The sequence below is a fragment of the Syngnathoides biaculeatus genome, chromosome 16, assembly GCF_019802595.1.
Source record: "Syngnathoides biaculeatus isolate LvHL_M chromosome 16, ASM1980259v1, whole genome shotgun sequence".
Lineage (NCBI taxonomy): Eukaryota > Metazoa > Chordata > Actinopteri > Syngnathiformes > Syngnathidae > Syngnathoides > Syngnathoides biaculeatus.
In genome coordinates, this window is record NC_084655.1 from 1,392,575 (window position 1) to 1,407,589 (window position 15,015).

At 47.2% G+C, this 15,015-nt stretch overlaps 1 protein-coding gene across 1 annotated transcript in view; it reads right to left on the reverse strand.

Annotated features, from left to right (window-relative positions):
• LOC133514347 (MAGUK p55 subfamily member 2-like) overlaps positions 1-1,430 on the reverse strand; it is an 81,569-nt gene extending 80,139 nt beyond the window's left edge. The window contains 1 exon segment of the mRNA XM_061845978.1: positions 1,229-1,430. Coding sequence (XP_061701962.1) covers positions 1,229-1,346 — 118 coding nt within the window. The 5' untranslated portion in view covers positions 1,347-1,430.
• Between the last annotated feature and the right edge of the window lie 13,585 nt (positions 1,431-15,015).

The window sequence follows — 15,015 nt, forward strand, 5'->3', positions numbered from 1 at the left end:
CATCCATCACACATCCTCTTCAATTTGCTGCCATTAAGGAGGAGAGGAGATCTGCAAATCAGGACTATCTGACTCAAACTGTTTTTTTCCATCAGGTTCTCAGGAATCTGAACTCTACCTGCTCTCCCCCGTCCACCTCCTCTGTCCTTAGCCTAACTAAAATCTTAACTCCGACGCCACAGAAACATGCACATGCACACAAACACACCACCAGACATGTGGTTGCAACAGCCACTTTGCAGCATTGGGGTTTTATCATTTATTTTGAGTCTTATTTGCCATGGTTCTCTGACCTAGATGTCACCTGATCTTTGATAGTCAACATTTTTATACTATACATACCAATACTTTATGTATTGATGTTATAATTTGTACTGTTCTTTTTTGGCACCACTGGGCCATGAGTGCTATAATTTCGAAAATTTGTTTGTGCTACGCATATTGAAGAATGGACAATAAAATCACTTTGTACCTTGTAATAATAGATACAATAAGAGACAAAAATGTTCAATGTGCTTTGAAATTTGAGCACATACTCCTCTAAAGGTTATTATTGTATGCTCCTGGTGCCCCTGATCAGGTCATAATTAGCCCTAAACAGATATTTGAGTACATTTCTGAAATCTGAAACAGTACAGGGTATTCCGATCAAAAAGACAGAGGAAATGTGTAATCTCTGTCGTTATTAAATCTTACAAAAAACATTCATCTGACTCTTTGTATATACAGGGAGGGCCCCTTGACCTATGACTTCCATGTGGATATTCTCATTCATCCACGTCATTTAATTAATTATCCGGTTCTGAATCAATTGCAGCCGGATTGTTATGTTTTCATACTTTTATTTTTTAAATGACTAAACTACAATGTTTGCATACATTAGTGCCACAGATTCCGCTATGTTCCGACGAATGTACAAAATCAGGCTATGTCAGTGTTGGAGCAACGCAATCCCATCGGTAAGCGAGTACCCTGTAACAAAGCACAGATTTCACTTTCTCAGTCTCCGCAGTCCACACCTCTCCCCGACTCCTCCACTGAGGCGCGCGCGCAGAAACAAAGGCGTTTCAAACAAAGAATTTGGTGACACAAAAGAAGAAATACGAAGCAGATTTTAACATGTTTTACATTTTTCAAAACCAACGCACACACAAAATCAAGAAACGGCCGTTATTGTGCAGCTGCAGCAAATCAGACAAAGAACATATTAGGGCAGAGTGACACGTACCTATCGACGAGGCTCCGTGCGAAAAAACAAGACTGCTTGACAACAATCTCAAGCCATTGATGGGTCTTAACACACACGCACACACACACATATACACGTTCACGCATTCATTCATCATTCATTCGCTCTCTCTCGCTCTCTCTCTCTCTCTCTCTATCTCTATCTCTCGCCTGCATTAGCGCCATCAGCTGAACTGGAGTCAAGTGGAGAAGATGTGGAGAAATACATTTTTCAAAAGCCTGGTCATACGGCAGGTAACAATACTTGTACAATATAAAAGTAATTGAATGGATGTATTTACATTTTTTTATTGGTTATGATGGTGTAACTGAACTGAAATGATGGTGTGTGTGTGTGCGTGAAAAGTGTGTGTGTGTGTATATCTACTGTGTGTGTGTATATATATATATATATATATATATATATATATATATATATATATGCCATCGATTTATTTTCTTAGCCACTTATCCTCACTAGAGTAGCGGGAGTGCTGTCGCCACTCCCAGCTGTCATCGGGCAGGCGGCAGGGCACACCCTGAACTGGTTGTTAGCCAATCCATGGATCAGTGAGAATGATTGACAGCTCCCTTTTGACCAATCAGTGAGCGTCTTTTTCTGAACCCATGCTGTCCGCATCCGGGATCTTGTACCCACAAAACTTACTCTGAATTACGAGTGTATAGTCCTACTTATATCCAATTCGTAAATATGGTGCTTCGATGTGGCTGGGGAACGGCTAATGGAGATGAGCGCTATCCAGGTAGATCACATGGAGGATATCTGGTGCACTTTCCCACCCCAAAGCATAATTTAGATGAATGCAAACGGTGGATTAAGGCTTGTGGCCCAACTCATGACCAGCTGAACATATCAAAGATAAATCAGCACAAACCCATCTGTTCCAAGGTAAGTTATCTCAATTAGTCAGTGTAACAGCTATAAAGTAGGAGCCATATTCGATCACGTTGAAGCTGCACGGTCTAGACTCGCTCCTTAACATCAAGTTGCGTATGTATCAAATATTTGCTGAGGAGGTAAAGGTCAAACGCTAGTACTTACACGACCTACAAAACCTAGGTATCGTAAACAACGAGGACTGTGAGTAACTACTGGGAAGTTGGGCGAGGTGAAACGTAAATTTAAACACTCTCATAGGCCCAGACTACCGTAGTTTAGCAAGCAAACAACGAGACGAATTTGTGATCAATCCGCAAAACATCACACGTGAGTAACATCATAACTTGTACAACGAGGGCCGTGAGGACCAATAGGAAATTTAACAAGTCTTATCTTAGTACATCTTAGTATCGTTCGCATTGAAGCTGCTCGGCCTAAGTTAGCCTGGCCTAGCACGCTAACAACATTACCTTCGTTGCATATACAACGAGGACCAAACATCGAACGTGGACCCAACCCAATCTCCAACTACGAGAGTGAGGGCTATTGTGGTTTGAATCCCTTCCATCCACATATGCTTTAAATCGCCATATCCTTTATATTTTCACACAGGTAGGATGGGATTTGTGTACCATATGTGCGTACTGTGTTTATGTGCTGACTGTGTTTATGTGATTGCTTTCATTTGACCTTAACTTTAACATAGATTAGGCAGTATTTGTATATTTTATTGTCATGCTCCTGGATTCCAGCCCGGGCTGGGCGTGGCCAGCTAATCAGAAGGCGCACACCTGTGCCTCATGACCACTGATTAGACCCAGTACATATAGGACCCGGGGGACGACTAATACTCTGCTAGATCGTTGCTTTTGATGCCTCGTTCCCGCACTCCTGCTTTCCTGACTTCTGATCTCCGTGCACCGACCCACGCCTGTCCACTGACCACCCTCGTAAGCCCATCCGTACTGGTACTTCGGATTGTTTGGACTGTCTACCTGATCTCAGACCTCGGACCGAATAAAGGTTTCCTCTGTACTGTCTGCTGCCTCTGGAGTCGTGCATTTAGGTCCACCCTTGAGCCCCGTATCGTGACAGAACGATCTAGCCAGAACATGGACGCAGCCGACTCTGAAGCCATTCGCCGTGTGCTGCAAGTGCAGGGCAAACGCCTGGGTGAGCAAGAGGCTGCTCTCCAGGGTATGACTCACCAGATCCAGGAGCTCTGCGCCCAGCTGGAACCGTGGCTAGCCTCCCAAGCTAGCACAGCCACTCCTGTGCCTCCCCGTGCCGCCATCACTCCGCTCTCTCGACCAGAGCGGTTCTCAGGCGACTCCGGTAACGTCAAGCCCTTCCTGGCGCAGTGCGATCTCCACTTTGAGCTGCAAGCGTCCGCATTTCCCACGGACCGCTCCCGGATCGCCTTCGTCATTTCCCACATGACAGGGAGGGCGGAGGCATGGGCCACCGCCGAGTGGAGCCGTAACTCGGAGACCTGCCGCTCATGGGCGAGCTTCGTCTGCGCGCTCACCCAGGTGTTCCAGTACGCGGCTCTGGAACGCCAGGCGGCGTCCTCGCTCATGACAATTCGCCAGGGACGTCGCCGCGTGTCCGACTACGCCATTGAGTTCCGGATTCGGGCTGCCGAGAGCCGTTGGAATGAGGAAGCCCTCCATGACGCGTTTTACGAGGGACTGTCCCCACAGATCCGTGGCCACCTCGTTGCCATGGATCTTCCGCCTTCCCTTAACTCCCTCATCGCATTGGCCCTCAAGGTGGACCAGCGCCTCACCGTGCAGAGACAGATGGAGGGCCTGAGGAAGGAGGAGAGGGAGAGTCTCAGTCCGGTTGCTTCCGCTTCCCGGCCACCCGTGTTGTCAGCTTCATCAGAATCCATGCAAGTGGAGGGGCTTGGCGGCTCAGCGGAGGAGCGCTCACGTCGGCGACGAGAGGGACGCTGTTTTTACTGCGGGCGTTTGGTACATCTAATCGCCCGCTGTCCGACCCGGCCATGACGCTTCGACAGTGGGATCTCGACGCCGGTGAGTGTGCGGTATACTGGCGCTAAGACGGAGCGATCACTGTTGCACCTCACAGTCGGGACAGAGGCGTATTCCGGCGAAGTGACCGTGTTCATTGACTCTGGTTCGGAGGCGAACCTCATACACCCGCGGATAGTCGAAGCGTTGCGGGTGGCAACCTTCCCCACGCAGCGTCCTCGGGTTGCGTACGCCGCCAACGGCAAGTTCCTCTGCCGTGTAACACACCGCACGCAAACTATACGTATGGACTTTCCGGAGGGGCACACAGAGCGTATAAGTTTCCACGTCTTCAATTCATGTAACTGTGACATAATCTTGGGGAGCCCGTGGCTCAAGAGACACAATCCGCACATTGATTGGGTCACGGGTTGCATTAGGGCTTGGAGTGAGGACTGTCACAAGCAGTGTGGCGTCGCCGGGGAAGATAGAGCGATCCAAGTGGCCGAGCTTAGCACCGCGGCCGAATTAGTCACAGTACCCTCGTACTATCATGATTTGAGGGAGGTTTTCTCGGAGTCTAGAGCACGAGCTCTGCCGCCGCATCGGCCTTACGACTGTGCCATCGAACTCCTCCCGGGTACCTCACCCCCCCAGAGGGAAACTGTTCTCGTTGACAGGACCAGAGCACCAGGCAATGAGGGAGTACATCGAGAAGTCCATGGCAACAGGACTTATTCGACCGTCATCCTCACCAGCCGGCGCGGGGTTCTTTTTCATTAAGAAGAAGGATTCCACCTTGCGACCCTGCATCGACTTCAGGGGATTGAATGACATCACGGTCAAGAACAGGTATCCCTTGCCCTTGATAGCTACAGCCTTCGAACTCCTTCAAGGAATCCGGATCTTCACCAAGTTGGACTTGCGCAGCGCATATCATCTGGTGCGGATTCGGGAGGGTGACGAATGGAAGACTGCTTTCAACACTCCCACGGGGCATTACAAGTATCTCGTGATGCCCTTCGGACTGACCAACGCCCCGGCTGTGTTTCAAAACTTCATTAATGACGTGCTTCGGGAGTTTTTGAATAGATCAGTCTTTGTATACCTGGATGACATTCTCATCGTCTCGGCAGATCTAACCTCTCACATTCGACAGGCCAGAGAAGTGCTCCAGCGTCTTCTACAGCACCAATTGTACGTTAATGTGGAGAAGTGTGAGTTCCATCGGGCATCACTGTCCTTCCTGGGCTTCGTCCTGGCCGAGGGAGAGATACGCATGGACCCCGGGAAGGTCGATGCGGTGCGGCGTTGGCCCACGCCCGCCAACAGGAGGGAAGTACAGAGGTTTTTGGGATTTGCTAATTTTTATAGGAAGTTCATAAGGAACTTCAGTTCCGTGGCCGCTCCTCTGCATGCGCTCACCTCTCCACACACCACCTTCTCGTGGTCCGGGATCTGCCAGGAGGCCTTCAGTAGACTAAAGGCAAGTTTCACTGCTGCGCCCGTTCTAATTGTTCCGGACCCAGATAACCAGTTTCTGGTGGAGGTGGATGCATCTAATTCAGGAATCGGGGCAGTCCTGTCTCAGAGGAGTCCCAGAGACAGTCGGATCCACCCGTGCTCGTTCCTGTCTCGGAAGCTGACCCCGGCAGAGAGCAACTACGATGTGGGAGATCGGGAACTGCTGGCGGTCAAGAGCGCTTTGGAGGAGTGGCGGCACTGGCTGGAGGGCTCGCAAGTTCCGTTCGTGGTCTTCACGGACCACAAGAACTTGGAGTACCTGAGGACCGCGAAGCGGTTGAACGCCCGTCAGGCCAGGTGGGCCCTATTCTTCACTCGCTTCCACTTTACTCTGTCCTTCCGCCCAGGTTCCAAGAACGGCAAGCCGGATGCACTCTCGCGGATTCACGAGGGGGAGCGCACGGAATCAGAGGTCGCTCCTATTCTGCCAGAGGCATGCTTTGTGTCCGGTTTCACCTGGGCGGTCGAGGCACGGGTGAAGGAGGCTCTGGGAGAGACACCCCCACCCGCGGATTGTCCATCGGGCCGCCTTTTCATCATCCCATCTCTGCGGGGAGACGTCGTCGCCTGGGCCCACACCAACAAGACGGTCTTTCACCCGGGTATGGCAAAGACTCGTTCAGTGGTGGAACAAGGGTTCTGGTGGCCCAACCTCAGCAAGGACGTAAGGGAGTTCGTCAACGCCTGCCCGGTGTGTGCGGCCAATAAGTCTTCCCGCCAACGGCCCGTTGGTGAGTTGCGACCCCTGTCCACTCCTTTTCGTCCGTGGTCACACATCGCGCTGGACTTCGTCACCGGCCTGCCGCCCTCCCAGGGGAACACAGCGGTCCTGTCTGTAGTGGACCGTTTCTCCAAAATGGTTCATTTCGTGCCGCTTCCAAAGATCCCGTCGGCCAAACAGACAGCCCAGCTGGTGTTAGACGAGGTCGTCCGTTATCACGGGCTACCCCGGGGCATCGTTTCGGACAGGGGTCCGCAATTCAGCGCTCGATTCTGGAAGGAGTTCTGCAACCTCATCGGCGCGTCTGCTAGCCTGACATCGGGTCATCACCCGGAGTCGAATGGCCAGACTGAGAGGATAAATCAGGAGCTGGAGACCGTTGGAAAGATCGTTTTCCTGCTTCCTCAACTTCAGCACCATGGATCGGTTGATTTGGAATTCTCTCATGACTGCTTGACTCCCCATGTTTCTTGGCATCATTATTTTACACTTTCAACTGTGCTCCGTAAGCGTGACTCTTCATTGGTGCCATTTTTTGGGGCCCTTAGCCAAAACGATGCTTTTGAGCACATAACACACACTGCCATGATATACCTTCTGGAGGGGGTGCTTGTAGCATCCTCTCCCACACTTCCCCCTGTAATGTCCGCATGCTGTCCTCTCACACATCTGCTTGTTCTCTATATAACTAATGCAGGGGTGTCCAAACTTTTTGCAAAGAGGGCCAGATTTGGTAAGGTGAAAATGTGTGGGGGCCGACTATTTAGCCTGACATTCTTTGAACCATTAACATTAAATACAAATTAACTTTTTGGGATTTTTTTTAATTTAATTACAAATGGCATACTTTTACTTTTACCTTTTTTTTTTACATTTAGGTTTTTACCGAAATCACAAACCACAAAAAATTAAGAAAACTATAAAGGATATCTAAGTTCATGTGAAACATTACATATTATTCACTATTATATGCTCACTGTAGGAAAAGTGCTGAAAACAAAACAATGATCACTGCATATTCAAACTGTGATTTTGACCATCACAAAAAAATTAATTAACTGAGATTTAAGAATTTATTCAACTCAGAGGACTTAACAAAGGTCTTGCCTGCACTAATGTGCAGGGTGATACTGGGATCTTGGCTGCAGTATGTAGTCCATGTCTGGCTCAAGAGCAGTGGTTTTGATGCGCAAGACGTCACGCAGGTGAGAGTCACTCAGTCTCGTCCTCATGCGGCTCTTGTTAATGTTCATAACGGAGAATGTCTTCTCGCACATGTATGTGGAGCCAAACAAGCTCAGCATTTTCTTAGCAAATGTCCGAATTGCTTGGAACCTGCCTTCATCCAGCTGGCGGTAGAAGTTGACAAGAGGGAGCTGTTGGTGCCGAGTGCGATGCTCGGCGTCACACTGCAGCTCAATGAGCTCCAGTTGCAGGTGGTCTGGAGCGTCATCAGGGTCCACGGAGAAAGGAGAGGAAAAAAGCGTGATCTCCTTTTCAATAGCTGCAAAGTCCCGAAAGCGCTGCTGAAACTCCTCAACCAGAGATGAGATGTCTGCTGCATACTTTGTCATTTGCGCACTGATATTGATCTGTGGGAAACTGGTCACAATTTCCTGCAGCGACGGGAAATGTGCGGTATTGGGCTGCGCCTGTGACAGGTGTCTTTGGAAAAGTAGCAGCTTGGTCCGAAAGGCTTTGATGTGTGAATACAGTTGGCTTACCACTGCATTTTGCCCTTGAAGGCTTGTGTTCAGCTCATTCAGATGTCGCGTTATGTCAACTAAAAATCCCAAATCAGCCAGCCAAACAGGATCATTTAATTGTGGCATGGGTTGTCCCTTTTTAGTCAAGAATTGTCCAATTTCCTCCCTGAGAGAGAAGAAGCGCTGCAGCGCAGACCCCCGACTGAGCCACCTTACGTCGGTGTGATACAAAACATCTCTGTATTCAGCCTGGATGTCGAGAAGAAACTGTTGAAACTGGCGGTGGCACAGCGCTTTGGAGCGAATATAATTAATAGTCTTTATCACTGGTTTCATAACATTATCATATTTCATATATTTGGCACAGAGAACTTCTTGATGAATAATACAGTGGAGTTTAATAGCGCTGCCTCCTTCTTCGCTGACTTTGTTACAGACAAGGCTTGATAATCCACTCCGCTCGCCAGCCATGGCAGGTGCGCCGTCCGTAATAATCCCGGTGACTTTATTCCACTGTAGTTTCATGTCATCTACGGTGGAACAAACAGAAACAAATAAATCCGTTCCTCTTGTTTGGCCCTTCAGACTCTGGAGGTCCAGAAGCTCTTCACTCACGTTCATGTCATTGTCCACTCCTCTTAAAAAGATCAGTAACTGAGCGGTGTCGGACGCATCCGTGCTTTCATCGCACGCACGCTAACGAGAAAAAGTCAAACTCAGTTCCTTTTGCCTCTAACTGTCTCTTAATATCTAATGAAACGTCTTCAATTCTCCGTACCACAGTATTACGAGCCAGGCAAATATTGGCAAACTCTTGCTTCTTCTTCGCGGGACAAATTTTCTCAACCATTTTCATTACACAGTCTTTAATAAATTCACCCTCAGTGAAAGGTTTGCAGTGCTTTGCAATCAGCGTTGCCACTTCGTAGCTTGCCTTTGTGGCATTTTCATTTGACTCACGGACTCTTGTGAAAAAGCTTTGCTGTGCCGTTAAAACAGCTTCCAGTTGCTTCACTTTTTCACCGCGTTTGTTCCCAGTTAGCTTGTCGTAGCTAGCATGTTTCGTCTGGTAGTGCCTCTTGATGTTGAATTCCTTGAAAACAGCCACAGTCTCTTGGCAAATTAGGCAGACACAGTTGTTTCGTATTTCAGTGAAAAAATACTCAAATTTCCACTTGTCCTGGAAGCGGCGGCCCTCGCGGTCAACTTTCCTTTTTTTGTTTAGAAATGGGCTGGGCTGAAACGATCACGCAAGGTCAAGGGTCACGGCGGCCAGAGTGCGGCCACAGGGCTACTGCCATCTTCTGGTGAAATGAAAAATATGAAAAATAGCTTTTTATACACATGTATTTTATACTGTGGTCAACAGTGCTGGCGGGCCGCATATTATTGATTTCATGATAGAGGCCGCGGGCCGGTAAAAATTTGTCCACGGGCCGCAATTGTCCCGGGGGCCGGACTTTGGACATGTCTGCTCCAGAGCAGGGGTGCTCAGTGCGTTCATCACGATCGGGAAAAAAAAAACAGACGTCAGCCAATGTTCCCTGTAAACTGCACGAGTGCAATTGTGCACTGCTAATGCAGTCTCTTCGCAGATATTCTGCATTGCACGCAAAAAAAAAAAAAAAAATCCAATCCAAATTGAAAGTGTAACATACAGCTATTTAGTTTGTGGCATTTTGCAGTGTGATTCAATGAGTGAGGGATGACTTGTTTCATCCAATGGCACAATTCACATTTGTACTGAATAATGAAAAGAAGAAGCCACTGGTTTCTCTTAGGCAGCATACAGAACCTTCTCTAACAACGACTGCTGCTTCGCCACATTCTCTTTTTCCTAGTTTACCTTACACCCCCCTCTCCCTGCTCTTAAAGACGTACACTCATAATTACAAATGTTACAGTACTTACGCAGCCCATCATTGTGTTTTATAATGACAGCGTCCACCACCACTGCTTTAGACACAGTTTGGGCAATGTAGAGCAAAGAAGAGCTAGATATGCTGTTTATGTTTACTTTCGATATTAATGGAGAAAGATAAAATAGAAATGCTGTTGCTTTAAGATGCAATGACTGTCGGAATATGTAAATAATTGAAGAAAAAGTTAAACTGGATGAGATTTTCTCTTTTCCGAGTGGGATTGGTCTGGTTTGAAGCCAAAGTAGAAAGTGCAGGATGAGATGGTGTGTCATTTTAAAATTCCACCTTGGCACAGTCTGATCCAGGATGAAAGCACAGACAATACAGTGCACAAAAAGCTAATTCTGTATTTTAAATATCAGAGGCAATATAACATTAACCCTAAAACGGTTTGGGAGCATCATGATCACTACTGCACTCTCTGATTATCCTCACTCATTTACATGAGTGTTCCAAAAAGGAGGCAGGGGAGCAAAACATAGTTGGAACACAGTGCACCAGTTTGTTTATGTGTGTGTGCACGTGTGTGTGGAAGATTGCAAAGTACATGCGTGGTCAAGTTTGCAATAATTTTTGTCTCGGACAACAGACACTCCTGGTTCTAGCAGCTCTGCTAATTAGATTCTCTTGTTCTTGTGCTACCTCCTGTTAAGCAGCTACCACACTATCTGGAGCAGAGTAAAGCCTTCTTTTTTGCAAGCAGAAGCAGTTTCTTTCATCGCAGCAAATGTATGATATTTATCTTTACAATTATCCCTCCAGGTAACTATAAATTACATTTAATTTATAGGGTAAGTTTCTTTCGGCTTGTCCCTTTTGGGGTCGCCACAGCGTGTCATCTCAGATGAACGCACATGTATGTTTGGCACAATTTTTACACCCGACGTCCTCCCTGACGCAACCCTTCTCTGGGAGTGGAGGTCCCAGTGGGATACGAACCCACAACCCCTGGTTCACCAAACCAGTGCTCTAACCACTGAGCTATGGGGCCTCCCCCAGATTATACATTTATAATACTGTAATAATACTGTGTTATAGTTAAAGATTTAACAAAATGCCTCTTTATGTCTCAAATATGCAAAGTACGAATACTGTTTACATATTTTAAACATTTTGGTACCCACATAAACACACATTCTTCGCTAACTTTTCATTTTTTTCCTTTTTTTGGGTGGTTCTATTCCCAATTAACCGTGAAAATGAGGGATTACTAAATACATTACTCTTGCATTCACTGGAGTAGTCTAACCAAGCTGCACCAGCTGAAATTCTCCACATTGACTATAAGCAGTTCCCCCACCTACCTCATCCTCTACATTTGGTAAAAACAGGGATGTCTATCTGTTGTTGAAATATTAAAATTATAAAATTTAAATGTAGATTTTCCCTCATCATGTGAATGACATTAAAAATGTCACCTTTTTTCATTTTATTTATCTATAGCAAGAAAGATTGACTGGATTTGTTTCAGCCAGATCAACATCTTCAACGTCAGATTTTGCTATCTGAAAAACAAATGTGTAATAAATAAAATGTGTAATAAAATGTAAGACAAATAATAATGTTTTGAAATGTATGAAACGGGATTGATGAAAATTGGGGAGGCTCAATTGTTGAAGAAAGTACCCATGTATCTCTGAAACATTATACGAATGATCACATTATTCTGACAATTACTATAGTATTAATATTGTCATGATCAGAACACAAGGTTGGATCCAAAATGCATGACTCACGAGACCAGGTACAGTTTGGGGAACGTATTTATTCAGTCTAAGATTGGTACACAGGCAGGTAGTCCAAACAAGCAGCAGTGTCAGAATCACTAGGCGGAGAGGCTTCATCAAGGAGGCAGGGTTCGGTACACAGAGCATCAAGGACAAGGACATGGAGTTGCAAGAAGATGACATGAGAGTAGAATGAGCTGCCAAGGACCAGGACCAGAGCACGAGTGGAAATATATCCATGCTGTAATTCACGAGATGAGAAGCAGGTGGGCGCATCTGCTCATTGGAGCAGGTGCGCACCGGGTCAAGAAAAGACACACCCATGACAGTACCCCCCCTAATGGCTCGCCCCGGACAGCCCCGGGGCCTCAGGATTAGGGGGCATGGAAGTCTCTGATGAGCAAGGGGTCAACAATGAAACGGGAAGGAACCCACGACCGCTCCTCAGGACCGTAGCCTTCCCAATCAACAAGATACTGCTCCCCCCTCCCACTACGGTGCAACAACAAGAGCCGGTGCACAGTGTAGACCGGCCCCCATCCACGATACAGGGGGAGGCTGGCAGGCGGGACCAATGGAGACACCCAAGCAGGCTTGAGCAGCCTGACATGAAAGGTCGGTGGACCCGCATCAATTTAGGAAACTTCAATCGCACGGTGACTGGATTGATAATCTTTGAAATTGGGAATGGACCGACGAACCTGGGAGTGAGTTTTCGAGACACCACTCGGAGTGGAAGACCTTTCGCTGACAGCCGGACGCGCTGACCTACTCTGTAAACTGGTGCCGGCACCATGCTAGGTTCCGCTGCAGCCGCTTGCATAGCCCAGGAATGCCCCTTGCATAGTAGCATCTGTCAGGCTCGCTCTGAGTTTCTCTTGCAGTGCCTTACAACAGCCAACGTGAACAGCACGGACGCGTTTGAGTCTATGGATGGAAAAAGAGAGGGTGGATAACCGTGTACAAAATGAAAAGGAGACAACCCATTGGATGCAGAGGGAAATGAGTTGAGGAGGTATTCCACCCAGATCACCTGTTGACTCCATGAGCACGGGTTGCGAGAAGTGAGACACTGGAGCCCTGCCTCCAGGTCCTGATTAATGCGCTCGGTTGGGCCATTGGTTTCCAGGTGATAGCCTGAGGAAAGGCTCAAGGTAGCCCATATTAGGGAACAAAACTCCATTGAGAACCGAGATATGAACTTGGGTTCCCTGTCAGAAACTATGTCGGTGGGAAGACAATGCAACCTGAATATGTTTTCCATGATTAGCTCTGCCCTCTCTTTTGCGGAGGGGAGGTTAGGCAGCGCAATGAAGTGAACCGTATTGGAAAAAAACGGTCCACCACCATGAGGACAGTGGGGTGACCCTGCGATGCCGGTAGCCCGGTTACAAAGTCGAGAGAGGTATGTGACCACAGCTGACGTGGCACGGCCAGAGGGCGTAATTACCCTGCGAGGTGTTGCCGGGAAGATTTGTTCGCTGCACAAGTTAGAAACGCATTGACTAGCTCCCTGATGTCTTTTTTTTATATTCGGCCTGCATTCTTAAAGTAAAAATCTAAATAAATGCAAAAATAAATAAAAACTACAAATATAAAAATAAAGTCCAATCCTGCAGTGCAAAAAGTTCAGTATAAAATAAAGCAATGTCATTTAAATTAAAATGTTCCTCTAAAAAATCTCAGTAACTGTAGCTTTACACACAGTATTTCAATTGAACTGAATTCCTAAGTCCCAAGTTTTCTCATTCACATATTTTCTGTTTCTGCTGTCGGACAATGGAGCAAACGAAATACTGAGTGAAACGTGACCCAGTGAGACTACATGTTAATCGTCGCTATCTGGACCCTGTCGTCATGGTCACAGTGGCTCGACAAAAAACAGAGATCTCAGGCACACAGCCAAAAGTGACGACACACCCACTACAGCTCTACGCTGCTCCTCTGTCACTCAGAAGCAGAGACAGAGACAGGGAGAAAAAACTCACACTCAAAATATAGAGATACAGCAACACATGAACTGAAAGTTGCTAGTTTTGTTGCTTCTTTGGAGACAATAAATCCTTACATGGTTCTGAAAATTCGGTAAATCTAGCAACAAAGTCACATGGAAACACTGGGCAGCAGAACTGCTCTAAGTGAATATGCAATTTGGTTGGTTGGTAGCGTCACGTGCGACCCGCCTGTGTGGAGTTTGCATGTTCTCTGCCTGTGTGGGTTTCTGGCAACCAGTTCAGGGTGTACCTCGCCTCCTGCCCGTTGACAGCTGGGACAGGCTCCAGCACTCCCAATCAACTAAGACTGGTCGACGCATTGAGCACCCCTGATCTAGAAAAAGCCTATGACAGAGTACCAAGAGAGGAACTGTGGTACTGCATGTGGAAGTCTGGTGTGGCGGAGAAATATGTTAGAATAGTACAAGACATGTATGAGGGCAGTAGAACAGTGGTGAGGTGTGACGTAGGCATAACAGAAGAATTTAAGGTGAAGCTGGGATTGCATCAGGGATCAGCTCTGAGCCCTTTCCTGTTCGCTGTGGTAATGGATAGGCTGGCAGATGAGGTTAGACTGGAATCACCTTGGACCATGATGTTTGCAGATGATATTGTGATATGCAGTGAAAGCAGGGAGCAGGTGGAGGAACAATTAGAAAGATGGAGGCATGCACTGGAAAGGAGAGGAATGAAGATTAGCCGGAGTAAAACATAATATATGTGTGAATGAGAGGGGTGGAGGGGGAAGAGTGAGGCTACAGGGAGAAGAGATCATGAGGGTGGACGACTTCAAATACTTGGGGTCAACAATCCAGAGCAATGGTGAGTGTGGTAAGGAAGTGAAGAAAGGGGTCCAAGCAGGTGGGAACACATGGCGGAAGATGTCTGGCGTGTTATGTGACAGAAGAGTATCCGCCAGGTTCTCGCTCGGAGTGAGATGGTTGGATAGGATTAGATATGAGTTTATTAGAGGGACACCCAAAGTTGGATGTTTTGAAGACAAGGTTCAACAGTGCAGACTTGGTTTGAACATGTCCAGAAGCGAGAGACTGAGTTTCTTGGTAGAAGGGTACTGAGGATGGAGCTGCCAGGCAAACGAGTGAGAGGAAGACCAAAGAAAAGGTTGATGGATGTTGTAAAAGAAGACATGAGGACAGTGGGTGTTAGAGAAGAATATGCACGAGATAGGCTTCGATGGAAAAAGATGACATGCTGTGGCAACCCCTAACGGGACAAGCTGAAAGGAAAAGAAGAAGAGGATGTAAAATCTATATGATTGGTGAGGACCAAATAGTCATAGTAATTTATATATCTTTT